General features: G+C 55.0%; 1 protein-coding gene across 1 annotated transcript in view; it reads right to left on the bottom strand.

Moving 5' to 3' along the window:
- Nucleotides 1-15326, bottom strand: part of MDGA1 (MAM domain containing glycosylphosphatidylinositol anchor 1) — a 60285-nt gene extending 44959 nt beyond the window's left edge. Inside the window, exon 1 of the mRNA XM_018039244.1 lies at nt 15161-15326. Within this exon, the coding sequence (XP_017894733.1) occupies nt 15161-15227 (67 nt within the window). The 5' untranslated portion in view covers nt 15228-15326. The remainder of the gene's footprint in view (nt 1-15160) is intronic.

Below are 17452 nucleotides of genomic sequence, written 5' to 3'. Positions count from 1 at the left end.
GGGAAAGGCAAGAGGGGAGGGGAGGGCTTGCTGCAGCCTCTGAATGCCCCATAAGGAGGTGGGGAAAGTCTCTTGTGTCTCCTGCCTGCTGCCCTTGGCATGAGAAGCTATGACACGCACACACATACTCCTCTCAGTAACCTAGAGCCCAGACCTGACTTGGGAGATAGAAGTGGGAGAGAAGGCTGCATTCACTGGCAGGCAGAACTTGGAGTGACCTTTCACCTCTGACCACTGGCTTCAATCTCTAAAAACTGACCAGTTCAGCTAGGTGATCTCTACGCCCGTTACCTCTGACTTTCCACGATTTCTCAAGCTGGGCTGTCTGTTTGCTGTGTGATTTGAGAACTTCTCTTGCCCTCTCTCAGCCTCAAGTTTCTTTTCTGACAAACGATGACATATGTTCTAAGTTTCTTCTTGGCTCTGATTCCACAAGGCTGTGATTCTAGATCATCGCTTTGTGCTGTGTTCTTAGCACCTAGAACAGTGTCTGGCACACAGGAGGTGCTCAGTAAACATCTGATTAATTAATTAGTTAATCACAGGTCCCCGCTGGTAATGAAAGACAGAGGGAAATTCACAATAGGACCGAGGTGTTGTTCTGATCCTGCCCCATAGGCCCCAGGACATCCAGGGAAGCAGGTGAGCCTGGCCCACGGGAGAAGGTGTGATGCCTGGAGAGGGGAGTAGACAGAATGCAATCAGCCTTCTAACCCACACAGAATCCTGCCTGCAGAAAGAAGAGGCAGTCTTCTAGTCTCAGAGATCATTCCTGTCTCTTTCTTAGTCTTGAATTCAGCAGATGGGAAGCTAATGGTCACGCCTCTGGTAGCATGCCCAAAGGACCTATAGACTCTTGAGTTGGTGCCCAGTGACCCTCCGCCCTGCCCTCCCCCACTATAGGGTCCCCTCAATCCTTCAGGGAGAGTCTGGATTCTATCAGGAAGGTCTTGGAGAAATTGACGTGCTGGAGGTTCTGTTCCCAGGATCCTAGGAAGCAAATGAGCAGCTCACAGAGTTCATGGCCACAGGAGAGAGTTTTCACACTGGACTCGGAGATGATTCATACAGAAGACAAGTTCTAAGAACAAAGAGTTCAGCAAAGCAGGCTGGATCTGAAAAAGCAAGACTGATGGCTCAGCCAGGAGGTAGTACAGGCTGTAGGTGCCCCCTGCCAATTGTTGTTGTCCAGTTGCTCAGTCGTGTCCGACTCTTTGCTACCCCCATGCACTGCAGCACACCAGGCTTCCCCGTCCTTCACCCCATCTCCCAGAGTTTGCTCAAACTCATGTCCATCGAGTCGGGGATGCCACCCAACCATCTCGTCCTCTGTCACCCATATCCCCTCTTCTCCCGTATTCCCTCCCCTCACCATTGCAACACACAACAGCCAGCACTGCTTCTCTCAATGTGAGCTTCACTAGAGCTCACGCTGCCAGCGTGTGCATGTGCAGTGGGCCGAGTACCAGGAAATTAACACTCCCTGGGGCAGCCCTCCCAACAACAGATGGGAATTAGTGTATTCAGGCCCCAGCTCCCACATCCCCACGGTGGGATGACTCTTAAGTATGTTTTACACAGTGTCCCAGAGGGCCCCAAAGGGACACGGTGGTGACTGGCTTGACAACGCACCTTCCCATTGGTTGCTTTATGTCCCTGTCTCTCATCCCCATTCCTCCATCAGAGCTTCCCCGGCTCATCTTCCAAATAAACCACCCGCACTTGGCTCCTCGTCTCAGGATCGCTTCTGGGGAACTCAAGCTAAGACAATGAATCCAAACCAATTATGACTATCAAGGTGTCCACTATTAAACCTCTCACATGGACTGTACCTGGGGCTCTCATGTTGCTTAAGACAAACATACAAACACACACACAAACACACACCAAATACCCTACCACGCTCCCTTACCTCACCTGTCTCTTCCTTGGAAACCTCCTTTCCTGAATACCAGTGCTTCAAGATCCAACTCATGTGATCAACCAACCTGGATCACTGGAAAAGGCTGGAAAGATGCTTGGTACTCCCAGGACAACCTTCTGGAAACAGTGACTGTGTTTCCATCAGCTAACATGAATAATGACTTTAAGATGGAACTTAGGCCATGTGACAGAGATGTAGGGCCTGGTGGAGATTGGTAGCAACCTCCAGTTCATCTACCAAGATGACTGCCTCCTCCACCTACAAGGAGCAGGGCCTTCCTGACACCTCATTAAAGGATTCTAACACCTAACCAGGAGGCCTGGACTCAGGGTGAACCCCAGATCCTGTAGTCCCAAGGAAGTGAGGCCCAGGAATAAGACATGCAGTTTACAGGGATGAGGGGAGCTTTATTAGAGATGTGGGTATGAACTGGGCTTATAAATGCCATGCAGTCATGTCCTGGCTTTTCCTGAGCCTGCAGAATAATAGAGAATGAGAAAGACCCAGCTGGAAAGTCCCTGGACGTGACTTCTAACTTCAGTCTTGGCACCTAATTGCTGTGTGACCTTGACCTCACCTCCTCTGGCCTCAGTCTCTTCCTGCACTGAATCTTTGACGTTCCAGTGCCTCTGGGTCACTTAAGGCCACTGGCTGGCAGCTGAGCTCTTGCCACACCCTCAAGCTGGCCTTCTCTGTGTCTACTGTGTGGCCTTATTCCAGGAAGGCAAGTAAAGCCAGGTCTTATGACAGCCCAGACCTTCAGCTTGCCTTGTGAGCTTCTGTATTTTGCTGGAGATAAACTGGCCTCCCCAAGTGAAAGTCACTCAGTCATGTCCAACTCTTTGTGACCCCATGGGCTATACAGTCCATGGAATTCTCCAGGCCAGAATACTGGAGTGGGTTGCCGTTCCCTTCTCCAGGGGATCAAAGGCCCCCTGCATTTTACTCGAACACCAGAGCCAAACCCAGGTAGAGGAAGCCACCAGAATCGAACTCCCTCCTCACCTCTACCCTCCCGATGTCCCTCTCAGAGGTGGGAGAAGTGCCTTCATTTAGAGTTTCTTAAGAATTACAGAGGGAAAGTCTCAGAGCCAAGGAGATATTCAAGCTCAGCTTAAAGACCTCAGCTCCTGAATCTTTTCACGTTTATTTATTTGACTGTGCTGGATCTTTAATTGCGGCATGTGGGATCTAGTTCCCTAACCAGGGGTCGAACCCAGGCCCCCTGCCTCAGGAGCGTGGACTCCCAAGGCACTGGACCACCAAGGAAGTCACCTGAAACTTTCTGATAAGATGTTATACTACAGCAAGTTGAAATAAGGTTAGACAATCAGAAGAACTTTCCTACAAAGGACGAGACATTGAGCAAACAGCAGTGGGGTGGCCCGGGCTCATGTGGGTGTGGGGCCTACTGAGGGGCAGAAAGATGGGGTAGACCATGGCCTCTGGAAGAGTCCCTCAGTTTCTTGCCTCCTCGAATAAGAAGGGTCCACAGAGCTCTCCTGCAGCTGAGACTGAGCAACCACCTGCTAGAGGAGAGAGGTACCAACCAGGGGAAATGAACAGCCTCACAGAAGGATAAATGAATGAACAGTGTGTTGGGAGGAGGAGGATACGAGCTCTAGCAGATGGGCAGCTGGGCCTCATAGGAAAGTCGGGCGGGGGGCGCTAGCAAGCCTCTTCCTTGCCCTGGCTTCGTCTTCTCTAAGGTTCCTCTGGGCGTCCTTGGAGCAGCCAGAGCCCCCCACCCACCCACCCACCCACCTGAACTAGGCTGGCAGAGTCCAGGGAGGTGGGGAGAGGAACAGCTGTTCACATCCATCTAAATCTGCTCATTTCAAGAAACACCAGCTGATCCCGAGGTGGGGATTTGTGGTAAAGACTGCTCATTACCTACCCAGCTTTCATTCTCCCCTTCTATCTAAATAAACCCTGACGTTTTCTTAGGTGAGAATCCATCTAAGAGGCTGTATTTCTCAACCTCCCTCACCTAAGAAGGGCCAGTAAGATGTAAGCAGACATCATTGGGAGGGGGCTCCTGGAAAAGCTGACTCAACTTTTCTGACTGGGTAAATGACTCACCCTTGTAAGTGTTCCTTCCTTCTTCCTGTCCGCAATGTGTCATGATGGCTGAGCCCCAGCAGCGCTTTGGCGACTTTGAGGCAAAATGCTCTAAGGCAAAGGTTCCTGAACTTTGCTGGCACATCAGAATCACCTGGGGATTTTTTTTTTTTAATGCTGATTCCTGGTTCCCACTCCCAGACATTCTGATTTATTTGATATATGACCTAAACGCTTTTTTTTGTTAACACTCCCAGATAATTCTAATATGCAGGAGGTTTGAGAAGCACCACTATAAGGAGATCAGAAGAGCAAGATGAAAGGGACCTGGATCTCTAGGGAGCAAGGAGCCACCAGCACAGCCGTGCATAGCCTACTTCTAGACTTAAGAAAGTCACTTTAATTTGTTTGAGACTCTGTAGTCAGTTCTTTGGTTCTGGCAACAAAATGTGACTCCCTTTTTTTTTTTTTTTTGGCCTCCCAGCACGGCATGTGGGATCTTAGTCCTCCAGCCAGGTATCAAACCCGCGCCTCTTGTACTGGAAGGGCAGAGTCTTAACCACTGGACTGCCAGGGAAGTCTTCCGAATGTGATTCCTAACTGGTATAGGACAAGAGAAGACTCTTGAGAGTCCCTTGGACTGCAAGGAGATCAAACTAGTTAATCCTAAAGGAAAACAATCCTGAATATTCATTGGAAGGACTGCTGCTGAAACTGAAGTTCCAATACTTTGGCCGCCGGATGGGAAGAGCTGACTCAGTGGAAAAGACCCTGATGTTAGGAAAGATTGAGGGCAGGAGGAGACAGGGACGACAGAGAATGAGATGGCTGGATGGCATCACCGACTCAATGGACATGAGTTTGAGCAAGCTCCAGGAGCTGGTGTGCTGCAGTCCACGGGGCTGCAAAGAGTCAGATATGACTGAGTGACTCAACAACAACATAGGACTGAGGGTCCTCCTCAGCACCCCATCACCCACAGCACAAGCTGGGGAACAAAACAATGGTCAGTTCTTGCCCTCAGGAAGGTCACACTCAGCCAAGCATGAGACTTGGCATTGGGCAGCCTTGAGTTCAAATCCTGACTCCACGACCTGCTAACTGCTGGGCCTTGGCAAGTCCCTTGAGCTGAGCCTCAGCTTTTCTAACTGTAAGGTGAGGACACTGGGAAAGACTCCATTCTCCCGCTGCACTGCGAGCTCCTGGGGGCAGGTGGCCTTCACCTCTGCAGCCACAGCACCAACTGCCCCTCCAGATACTCAGCAGATACTCATTCAATATCTGCTTGCTTTACATTGAACTGCTGCAATGTGGTCCAGCTCTGAAATTTTCATTTTCTCTAAATTAAAATGAGAAGAGAATGAACAAAAAGGCCACATTTCCAAAAGGTAACATAATTTGCCTATTGAAAATCACTGAAAATGATATTCCTAGAGCAGTTTCTTAGGGTCTCTCTAGGTTCGAGACTGCAAAATCCCTGGCTAGAAGAAGGGCAAGAGAATCCAGTCTCCTAGGCTCCTAGCCTAGATGCTCCAGTTAGAACCACAAAACTAGAAAGTCCCCTGGTTTATCATTTAAAAAATAGTGAGGGTTTTTTTTTTTTTTTTTTAAGACCCAAGTGTCCAGATGATCATGGTAGAAACAAAGCTTGGACGGTGACCTGGAAAACGCAGAGATGCCCTCAGAAAACCCAAGGGAAGAAGGCATCTGCTTGGGCCTGACTCATTCAGATGCGCTGCCTACACCAGCTGTGCCCAGGAATCAACTGGAGGGCTCTTCCGACCACAGCTGCCTTGATACCACCTGCAGAGTTTCTGATTCAGGAGGTCTGGGGGCGGAGCCAGGCATCTGTTGTTGAAAAAGCTCTCCAGGTGGTTCTGACAGGCTGCCCAGGCTGAGAACCATTTCTCTGCACAGCTTCCAGCCCTCCAGATCACCAAAGTCAATCTCGGCTGAGTTTCTGGGACTGGAAAGGAACCAAGGAGAGCCTGGGGTGGAACCTCCGAGGCCAGCCCAGCAGCAACTCCAGGCCCACACACGTCACCCTTCCCCCCCAGAGGTCACCTCCCTCTTCCACTGCAGCTCCAGCTTCTCACGGGCGGAAGGCCCGGCTTGGCGAGGGAAACTGGGGTTCCAGCCCTCCCTGGCCTGTGGCCCACACCTCCTGCTTCCGTACACCACCCATACCCGGGGCTCCCTACCATCTGCCCGCCAGCCCTCGTGAAACAGAGTCCTCATAGTGCGCCTCAGAGTTTACAAAGTGCTATCCCTCTCAGCTCCTCGGCAATCCCAAGAAGTGGGCGTGCCTGAACCAGCCTTCCAGATAAGGACGCTGAGCTCAGAGAGGCAAGACTCCCGGGTTAGGGGCCCTCAGTGAGCTGCGCCCCCTGGCTTGCCAACCCAGGTGGTCCCATCTGAGTCCAACCTCTTTCCTGCCTACTCTTGCTGCTCAAAGAGCAACCCCTGGGCCAGCCGCACCGGCATCCCCCAGGAGTTTGTTGGAAATGCATTGTCTCTGCTCAGCCTCGGACCCACCAAATCAGAAATCCCCAGGGGCCTCCCACTGACCCTTGAAGACCCCACTCTATGCTGCAGCCACCTCCCCACCAACCTCCCAGTCCCCAGATGGCCCTGCTCCAGCTCCTCTCCCATCTCAGATGGTCCTTTCTCCCCTGGACTCTGTCCCTTCCCTGGCTTTCTGATCCCCGTCCTCTCTCGAATCTCCTCCTAGCTCCCTGGGGCCACCTGGTCTGTCTCCACCATCTCCTCCCCCGCCCTCCAGGGCACCGGTCTTAGCCCAGCCTCCTCTCAGTCTATCCTTTGTTGGCCATTTTTTAGAAAATGTGTACTGGAGTGTAGTTGCTTTACAGCGTTGTGTTAGTTTCTGCTGGACACTTCCTTGGCAATTTCATCCCACCTCGTGGTCTCAGCCCACATCGTTGTGTGGACATAAATCCAGATATGCGAGTCCATCTCTCAGAACAGATGTCTCCCTCCTGAGCGCCCCCCACCCACGTCCACCTGCTCCATCCACATCTCTCCCAGACATCCCAGTGCCAGAATCGCATGAAGTTCAAAACTGCACCAACACTGTCATTCAAATAAAGCCATTCACTCAGGGGACTTCCCTGGAAGTCCAGTGGTTAAGACTTCACCCTCCAGTGCAGGGGGTGCGGGTTCCACCCCTGGTAAGGAAGCTAAGATCCCACATGCCTCTGGGCCAAAACATCAAAACGTAAAACAGAAGCAATATTGTAGCAAATTCAATAAAGACTTAAAAAAAAACCCAAAAACTATTCACAGAGGACTTGCTAAGTGCCCGGCACAGTGCTCAGGGCTTCCCAGGTATGGCTCATTGCATGCTTATCACAAACCCATCTGACAAGCAGTAAAGCCACAGCTTTAAAAGCAGATGTAATTTCTCGGACTCTCGCAGCTGGTTCAAACCCGGGTTCCTTACCAGAAGTCCGGATGTTGAACTACTTTACTCCACTGTGCCAAACCTGTCTGACTTCCTGTGGTCTTTGTTCTATCTCATTGCCATTGTGTGCCAAGCTTCCGAACTCCAAACAGCTCCTATCCCTTGGCTGAGCCCTGAGACACTGTCAGGACCTAGCGACTGGACAGTCTCACTTCTCGCCTTTATAACAGTCTCTACTGGATCCGTCCCACACCCCCATCCCCAACCTGCTACAGTCTAGTCTCTCCATGGTGGCCAGAGAGATTCTATTAAAAAGGTGTCAATTCATGCCCCTCCTTTGTTCAAAATCCTCCCAGGGCTCCCACTTCTCTGAGAATAAAGCCCAAAGACCTTCTATAGCCTTCCTGGCGGCAAACAATCTGGCCCCATTAACTCTCTAATCCCACCTCCTACTCCCCATGGCTCACTCCACTGCAGCCATACTGGACTCCCCATTGTTACTAAACAGTCCAGGCATGTTTCTACCCCAGGGCCCTTGCACTGGCTATTCTCTTGCCTGGATCACACTTCCTGCAGATGTCTGTGGGACTTCCTTCCTCAGGCATGTTCAGGTCTCTGCTCGGGGAGGGGAGACCCACTCTGGTAGCACCCCTACTCTCTGCTTGGGGAGGGTAGACCCACTCTGGTAGCACCCTTACTCTTAACTAATGTATATGAACTTGAACTTGGCTGCTTTGCCTTTTTGTGTAGAACTCATCACCAGAGAATGCATTATATACTTATTCACTGACTTCTTTACTGCCTGTCTCCCTTCAACTTGAACTTAAACTCTAGGAGAACAAGAGCGTGTTTCTTTCACCAAATTCACAGGTGCTCCACCCAGAGCCAAACTCAAATGTGTGTCGATTGGCAGCAGTTCTTATACTGACTCCTTCCTGTCCATTCTCATAGCCACCACCCTGGATCAAGCTCTCACTACAACCTTGCCAAACAACTGCCAGATCTCCTGACCAGTCTTCCTCCTCTTAACCACAGCCTCCTCAAAACACACAGCTACAGGACTACCCAGCCTAATATGAGCTCCCGGGATCATATCAACCCATTCACCTGCTCAAGACTCTCCCAATACTATCCCCCAAACCCAAGAGTCCAGCCTACTGCCTCTAGGCACAGGCCTTATAATCAGCAAATCTGGGTTCAAGCCCAGCTCTGCCACTTGGACAAGTAAATTCACCCTTCTGAGCCGTCAGTTTACTCTTTGATAAAATGGGCCGATGAATGACTCTCCCTTAAGGGATTGTGATAAGGATTAAAGAAGACAACACATATTCCTGATCTCATCTTGGGAAGTTAATGGTAGCAATTTTTATTACTTTTCTTTTACTGCTCCAACTCTCACTGCCCTGACTCCCTTTCAACCTACGTTCCAGCCCAAATCAATGACTCACTACTCCCTCCCGCCCCCCCCAACACATACACATCCTCCTTGCCTTTGCCATAATAAGCCATCCACCAGGGATGCCCTTCTCGCTCCTTACTTCTATTTGTCAAGGCCAGTTCAAATGCCCCCTCCTCTAAAAGGCTTTGGAAGTAATTTCCTCCCCCTTGGAATCCCCACAGCCCTTTATCTGCCCTTGCCACACGGCATTTATCAAGATCTCCCAGGAACCACTGTCTTGTATGTGATTCCTCTCTCCTTCTCTTTGAGGGCAGAGCCTGCATCTTATTTATCTCAGTAGCCCTGTCAATGCTCAGAACAGGGCCTTAATCAGGGCGGTACTCAGTAACTTAATGGATAGTGAGAGGCACGCCAGGCATTCGAGGTGGCACTAGTGGTTAAGAATCCACCTGCTGATGGATGAGAGAGACATAAGAGATGCAGGTTTGATCCCTGGGTGGGGAAGATCCCCTGGAGGAGTGCATGGCAACCCACTCCAGTGTTCTTACTCGGGAACCCCATGGACAGAGAACCCTGGCAGGCTACAGTCCACAGGGTCACAAAGAGTTGGCCATGACTGAGTGAGCACACAGGAGACGGACACCATGTTTTCCTACTTCCAAATCAGAAGGCCCACTGGGATCGAGTCTCCAAGCCACTTCCTACCAGCTGTATGACCTTGAGCAAATCCTTACACTCCTACAACCTTGGTTTCGTCATCTATTAAATGGGGACCATAGGACCCACCGTTCTGACCTCTCAGAATGTTATGGAACCAAAGCAGGAAGAGGTGTGAAAATGCTTGTTAATGCACGTGGCATTTACACACCTATAAGATGTTGTTGTTATAACCAACAATTCTCCCTAAAATATTCACTCCTAGGACTTCCCTGGTAGGCTAGTGGTTAAGAATCTGCCTTGCAATGCAGGGGACAGGGGTTCCATCCCTGGCCAGGAAACTAAGATCCCATATGCCGTGAAGCAACTAAGCTCAAACGCTGCAACTACTGAGCACACGCACCACAACAAAAGATCCCATGCGCCACGACGAAGACCTGATGAGGCTAAATGAAAAAAAGAAAAGTGCAGTCCTCTCTGTACAAGAAGGTGCCTGAATCATCATCGAATGCAGTGCAAGATGTCAAGTGAGTTTTGCTTTCTTCCATATACTTCTATGTTTTCTGATTGTTTTTGCAGAAAACACAGGTTACTCATAGGCGTGCGAAAAGGGAGACTGCATTAAGAAAAAAAGGTTCATTCCTTTGAGTTAGGCATTGCTCTTGCCTCCCGTATCAGCATCTAAACGCAAAAGGGGCCCTTTAACACCCAGTACCAGTGCCCAGCAGGGTCTTCTGACTGTGGGGAGGAAGATGCAGAAGAGGGGCCATACCCAGGTTCTCAAAGAGGCAGCTCTGCCAGAGCATGAGCCCCTGTTCTGCACACAGCCCCAAGGGTCAGGAACCAACCCAGCCAAACCCCACCAGGAAGCTCTCCTCCAACCTAGGGTGTCGGAAGTGTGGTTCTGACCAAAGGCAAATGCCCTGGATGCTAGGGTGGGAACACGGGAGCTAATGGGGGGAGTCTGGAGCTTCAGAAGGCCCTCCGGAGGCTAAGTAATTAGAATAACTCTCATCCTACTGGGAGGCTTGAGGCCAAGGGAGCCCAGGAAAGGCAAGAAGCAATGTGATGGCCAAGCCCTCCCCCTGCTGGCCACACCTGGAGCAGCAGTGCCAGTGGCGCAGGGCAGGGTCCACAGGCACCTGAGCCCTCATCAGGCCCCAGAGCCCAGAGGCAGGTCAGAGTCGGGGAGGGCTCATCCAGGACTGAGCGACCCAAGGGCCTGTTTCCTAGGTTCCGTGTTTTTGCCTGATGGGGCATCTCCTGGCCCAACCTCTGTGAACCCAGCCACCAGGAGATAACAGGTAAGAGTAGGGGAGAGGAAGACGGAAGGGAGCGGGGTGGGGATGGGGGAGGATGTGGGGGAGAGGAGGGCCTCACACTCCTGGCTGTCTCACTCCTCCCAGTCCTGCTCGTGCCTCCTGGGCAGCTGGGGAGAAGCAGTGGCCGCTACCACTGCCCGGATTTCCACTCCCGCCCCCAGGTATTGATTTCCTGCATCATTCATTTGCTGGCCTTGGCGGCTGTGATTAGCTCCCTCCATTCTCCCTGTGGAGCCCCCCGCCCCGTCCCTCCATGTTCCAGCAAAGCAGAGCTAATACCAGGCTCTAAATGAGGCTTTGCCACCCTGGCCCCAGCAGCTAACAGTCAGGTCTGGCCAATTACAAGGAGGCTCTCAGCACGTCCACAGCCAGCCCCTGGAAGAGGTGCTTTCCCAGCTAATAAACAAACTCCTCCTCTCTAAACCACCCTCATTTCCCAGAGCCCCCTTCCAGACAGGAAGCACAGATCTGCAGCCTGCAGCATAGGGTGGGACGTCATGTGGATCTTGACCTGAAGGGGGGACTCTCCTGCCTGAAATGAGGCCTGGGAGCCCTCAGACTAGTTGAGGGGCCAACTTAAACTTGGAAGGTGGGAGGTGGGGGTGCAGATAATGCTGACAAAGCAAACAAAACAGGCTGGATTTGTGAACACAAGGTCCTCTTTCTCCCTCGTGTAGTTTCCATAACTGAGAAGGAAGAAGGGACAAGAGGCAGGGACCTTCTCAAGGATACTTAGAAAACCCCAAGCCTTCTGCTTGTCCTGGGAGGCCAGAGTTTTCATATGCTATGACTTCCTTCACCAGCAGGCAGCCAGTTTCAAGGCATGGGGTAGAAATATCAGTGTCAACTCCCAAGAGTCCCCACACCCAGATCAACACCCAGAAGATGGCACTGGGAGACACACCTCCTCAACTTCCCTTTCCGCACCCCTCAGAAGAGGGGGAAAAAGCCTGACTTGGTGATAATTCTGTAAGCTATGTTGCTCTTGTCAAATTATTCAACATCTGTCTTCATGTTCCCACAAAAATTAGCATAGGATAGTAGTTTCTGATGACACCTTTAGTGAAATATTTTGACTTCCACCAGTAAGTTGCAAACAACCTGTCTTAAGGATAATGTCAATTCCCACTCCTGCATATTAAATAATCCAGGGGTTTGTTGTGTTTTTGAAAGGCAGAGGAGTCCCACTGACCTGCTGCTGGCTGGAAGTCCAGTGGCTATGGGAGGAAGAGAGGAAGCCAGGGTGGAGGAGAGGGTGTTCTCTGATGCTAACCACACACAGGACACTTCTCCTCTATCACCTGGCTACTATCTTTGCCCCAAAACGAGGTCTCTGTGGCCAGCCCACCTCCCTCTGGCATGCCAGAAAGCAGATTACAAGATCCACCCCGGAGCACAACAAACTGGCCCAGGAGATTGGGAGGCGGAAGGGAAGAGGAGACCAGCTCCAAATGGACCATCTGCTCCAGGACTCAGCTGCCACAGCATCTGTGCTCCCAAGAGCAAAGCCACCTGACCAGACTGAAGGCACCTCCCCAAGCCTATTGTGGACAGCGGGCCTCAGAGCCAACAAGTGCCAGGCATAGAGCTCCAGGCACCTTCTTCCTACCAGCCTCAGCAGAGAGCCACGGCCCAGGCAAGATCCTGATGGCTTTACCCTCCACGTCCTGTTCTTCCTCCGTCTTCTCAGTTTAGCTTCCATATTAATCTGCCACTCCCTTAGCCACACAGGCTGTGAAGATGCAGGGACTCCCTTGCCCAGGCACACTTTTATCTTTTGTGCCTTGAGTAAAAGCTTCTGCCTCCCCGCTCACTGCCACGGCAGCTAAGGTGCCCTCTGGCTGCCAGCCTAGGACTCCATGACTCGCCCTAAGCAGAGACTCTCAAAGAGCCCCCACTACCCTGCTGAAAACCATCCTGGACAGACTTCTAGGGGAGAAAGAATTTCAAGAAGTATTTCCTCAACTTCCTCCCAGCAATGGCCCTTCATTCATGCAACAAATGTTTGTCCGTGCCAGGCACCACGCTGGGTGCCGACATACAGTGATGGATGGGCATGAGTGACCATCTCTCACCCCCACACTCTTACTCTTTTCTCACCTGCTTTGGAGTGGGGGGCGGGGCACAGAAGAACTAGCTCTCCATACTGTTTCTTAACCCAGACCCAGTGATAGAGTAGCTGTCCCTTCTGCTAGAGCTGGCCAAATTTCCAGCATCATAGCCTCTTGCCATCCTTCTCCTCACACGAGATCTTCCATTCTCTCCACCCACCCCGATTAAGGCTATCCACCCTGCAATTCCCCAGAGGCCCCAGACTTCCTTGGAGGCAAACTCTCAAAGGGCAAGTGGAAAGAATGTCACCCAAGAGCTCCAGGTTGGCCCCAGTACACCAAGCCCACCTTGGTTTGCTCTGAGAGCAGCTACAACCCAGGCACACGAGGGAGTGGAGAAAATACAGGGAAAGGGGGACTCATAAGGCAACGGCTAAATCCTGGCCCCAGAGTCCTATGAGTGAGGGTCCACAGAGACCACCGCCCCACCCCTTGCCCTCATGGCTGGGGTTTCCAGGCTAGGCTCATGAGAGCCTCTTCGAGATCGGTCTCATGCAGCCCTGGAGAAGGATCAAGAAGCTAGAAGGGATGTAGGAGACGGATGGCCAGGAGATGAGCCTGCCAGATCTGCCCAAGGGCATGGAGAGGGAAGAGCAGCGCGGAGGACAGCAGCAGAGGCAGAGGGCTCCCCATCGCTCTCCAGAGCCCCTGGGTGTGGTGAGAAGGCAGAGGCCTTGGCTGGTCCCTCCTGAGGTCACCTCTTAAGGAGGCAGTGAAGCTGTAGGGAAATCTCGAGGAGAAAAAAAGAAACAGGACCCGCTCAGTACACCCGGATATCTTCCCCTGCCCCGGGGAGGCCGAGTCCTCTGGAACCCGCTCAGTGGGCTCCTCTCCACAGCCCAGCCTCTCTCAGTCCCTGCTGCATTCCTCTCCCTTCTTTCCCTTTCTGGCCTATGTAAAGGGCCAGGCAGTAAGAGACACAAACTAATTAAGAAGCAGAGTTTGGCCAGATGCCTGAGCCAGCCTCCCCGGGGAATTAAACCCAAGCTAGCTAGCTGTGTAGGGCCAGGAAGATGTCATCTCACAGATACCGCCGCCCCCCCCAACCCCGGCCAGGACACCCCTCCCTCTTGCCAGGCATCCCCAGAAAGAGGCTTTTAGCATCTGCACTTGAGGATGGCAACTGAGAGGACAATACCTCAGCTCCCACCCCCTCCCCAGAACAGCTCAAACCTTCTCCCGATTTAGAGGTGAATACTCAGGTCGTCCACCCTAAGGAAAGAGAATCGTCCCCACTCCATCAGCTACACCGCATTAAAAAACTGACCCACACAGACCACCCTGCAGTCAAGAGAAGGCACGGCAAGGGCCACCGGGCCCCAAAGACTTTTTGTGCTGTGGGTCAGGGCATTACCGGCTGCTAGAACTCAGACGGGGGGTTCCTGGGAGGGATGAGCCCTTGTGACCCTGAATGGATGATGCCGGCTCGCAGGATCTTTCCCCCAAAAAACCCATGAGAGAGAAGGAAGAAGGGGGTAGCCTAAGTTCCCTTGGCGCCTGAGAGCCGGGCGTGCGGACGCGGGAGGAAAGCTGCGTGGGCAGGAGGCAGAGTTTGGACACGTCACCTGACGGGCGCGTGCCGTGTTTGCTTTCCCGGGGACCGTGGCTGAATGTCTGTGTGCGCGCAGGGAGAAGGAAGGTGGAGCTGGGGTTTTGTAGCTGAGAACCGGGGACAGGAAGAACTAACCGGCTCAGGAGAGGTCCGAGAAGGGATCCTGGCGTCGTGGGAGCCGGATCTAGGGGATGCCTGCATCCGCTTGGGCTGTCAAGAAGCGAAGCCCAGCGAGAGAGCTGGGAAGGCGAGCCCGCCGCTGGGCCGCGGAGCTGGCAGCCAGCTCACCCGCCAGCCGCGCGCAACTCCAGATCGTGCAGCGCTTGGCTTCCACTCCAGAGGCCGAGTTAGGGTGGGACAAGATTTCGGTGCAAGTCGCTTTCTCAGTCCCCAGTGTGCGGTCTGTCAGGGTCTCCCGGGCCAACTGGATGCTCTCAAGGCTTCCGATTCATTCCCTCCCCAGGCAGGGTTTGGGAAAGTGGATACTACCTCCCCCTGGCATCCCCGGCTTAACGCCAGACCCTACGACCTGCCTCCGTGCGCTGAAGGAGCCAGCTCGATTTCCTCGCGCTCTGGAAAAGGGCGGGGACCCGGGCATCCACTCCAGAGTCCGAGCCAGGGTACCCATCAAACCCGCGCAGCGCGCACTTCGCGCCTCTTGCAAAGTTTCCGCGCGGGGCTGAGCGGGCTTACAGCGGGACGCGGGCTCTTACCGTAGACTCCTTGTCCCCGGCAGTGGAAGGGGAGCAGCGCCAGAAGTAGAAGGCAGGTCACCTCCATCTTCACGGCCCGTGCTTCATCCCCGCGAGGCGGCGCAGCCCGAGAGGCAGTGGGGGGCGCATCCGCCGGGGCCCCTCGGTGCCCCTTGCGTCTTCCCCTTCTCCGAGAGGCGACGGTGGGGGCGGCGGCGGCGATCAGGAGACTGAGGAGGCGGCGGCGGCGGCGGCGGCGGCGGCGGCAGCGATCCGGGTTTCTCCTCCGGCGGGGCCGCTGCCCGCGTGGGGACGCAGGGGGCGCTGGCCTGGCCCCGGGTGCCTCGGCGCGCCCGGCGCCGCAGCCAGCGCCCCGGCCCAAGGAGCCCGGCCGCCGAGCCTCTCCGGGTCCCCAGGGCTGTCCGCTCGGGGTTCTGGGTTCCAGGGACCCCTCCGCGGAGGCGGAGGCTTTTGGATCCAACAGGCCACCGACGACTGACAAACTTGTCGTTTCCCCGCCCAGGGGACGCCCCTCCGTGGAGCGGGGGCGCGGAGGCCCGGGCTCGGCTCGCGTTAATCCGCTGTCTCCAGCTCTGCGGCCGGTGCTGGGGGCTCAATGGCCCGACCCAAGGGGGCCGGGCTAGGCGTCCTCTCGGAGGCGAAAAGCCCCGACTCTGGGCCTCCAGAGCCGGGGAGAAGCGCGGGCTGGGCTCCGCCGAGGGGCGAGAGCCACGGGTCCCCGCGCGAAGTTAGCCGAGCCGCGGAGGAACCCCGGGGAGGAATCGCGCCCCAGCGCCCCGCGGGAATCAGGAGAACAATTCCATCCAAGAGAGGCCCCAGAACGCGGGGAAAGAAGGAAAGTTTGAGTCGTTTGAAAAATATTCGCGCTCTCGCCGAGGCCGGGGCTGCGGCGCTGGAGCCGCTCGCCGCCTCCGCTCGCCGCGCTCCGCTCCCGCCGTCTGGTCGCGGCGGTGGCGCTCCCGGGCTCGGAGCTCTCTGGAGAGCGGGGCTGCGCCGCGCCCCAAGTTGGTCGTCCCCGCCCCCGCCCGGCGGCCTCTGCCGGCGGGGGCCCAAAGCAGGCGGGGCCGGGCCGAGCCGGGCTCCCGGGTGCGGCGGCCGCGGGGCTCCGGGCCGTGGGAGCTCTCGGCTAGCTCGGCAACTTGGGCTTCGCTGTGCTGCTTTCCCCCCCACCCCGAGCTTTTCATTCCGCGCTCCCCCCGCCTCGCCTCCCCCGGCCTGCCCCCACCTCCTCCCTCCTCCCGCTCCCCTCCTCCCTCCTCCTCGCGGCTCCTCGTTCGGTCTCTCGCTCTCCCACCCTTTGTCGCTCGCTCTCCTGTTTGATTCCCCTCCAGTTAAAAAAAGGAGCCAATTAAAGGCAGCCCAGCTCTCCGGGCCCAGCCTCTGTCCAATTTCCTCGCCTCCCCCAGGACCAATTAGAGAAAACAAAACAGGGCTGGGGGAAGCTGACTGCCTTTCTGCCTCTCTCCCTCTCTCTCCCTCTCTCTCCCCCCACCCCTTTCTGCCCTTCCCCCCTTCTCTCCCTCTCTCCGCCCCCCCATCCCCCCAGAAGGAAAATGTCAGAAAGCAGAAATGGATCCATCTATCCCGAGGACAGTGGCGAAGGGACGTGGGTTTCGGCGCGGGCTCTGCAGCGCGCTCGCACTCGCTCTCCGCCTGCCCTCGCACACCCAGACCCACGGCTCGAGCCGGGTGCACGGACCCCAGTCCACTCGCCGGACAAGCACGGCTGTTCGCCCCCGGGACTCTAACCTAGCCCGCGGGGCACGGCACACTTTGTTAAATGTTTTGCACTTTTGGGGGGCGGGACCGAAGCGGGGGTCGAAGGGGAAGAACCGGGGCGCCCGCGGCTCTCGGGGTCCTGCAGGCGCGCGAGCCGGTCGCCCGCTGTGTGGGTCTGCAGGGCTGTCTGCGTGGCCCTGGAGTCCCTCCGCCCCCGGCCGAGCCCCGCCCCTTTCCTGGCAGCCGCTGCCTCTCCCCGTGTCCGGCGCGGGGGCCGCCGCGGGAGCCGCTGGCTGAGCCCCGGGGCGAAGAGGGCGCGATCAGAGCTCCAGCCCTCGCCGCGCGCGGCCCACAGGTTGCCAACAGGTCTGTCCGCAGGACCCCGCAGCTGAAATTCCCCCAGGCTACCCCCGTTCTCCGCAGCTTGTCCTTCTCCCCGTCCTGCCTCCGCTCAGGACCTCAGGCGCCCCCAAGCGCCCCAGGCGCGCCCTCTCTTCCGGCAGCCTAGCCAGGGGCCGGCTCCCGCTACGTGGTCCCCGCACTCCCGAACTCCACTACCTCAAACCCGCCCTC

Source organism: Capra hircus, chromosome 23 (genome assembly GCF_001704415.2).
Source record: "Capra hircus breed San Clemente chromosome 23, ASM170441v1, whole genome shotgun sequence".
In the NCBI taxonomy this organism is placed as follows: domain Eukaryota; kingdom Metazoa; phylum Chordata; class Mammalia; order Artiodactyla; family Bovidae; genus Capra; species Capra hircus.
This window is presented reverse-complemented; position numbering and strand designations above follow the sequence as displayed.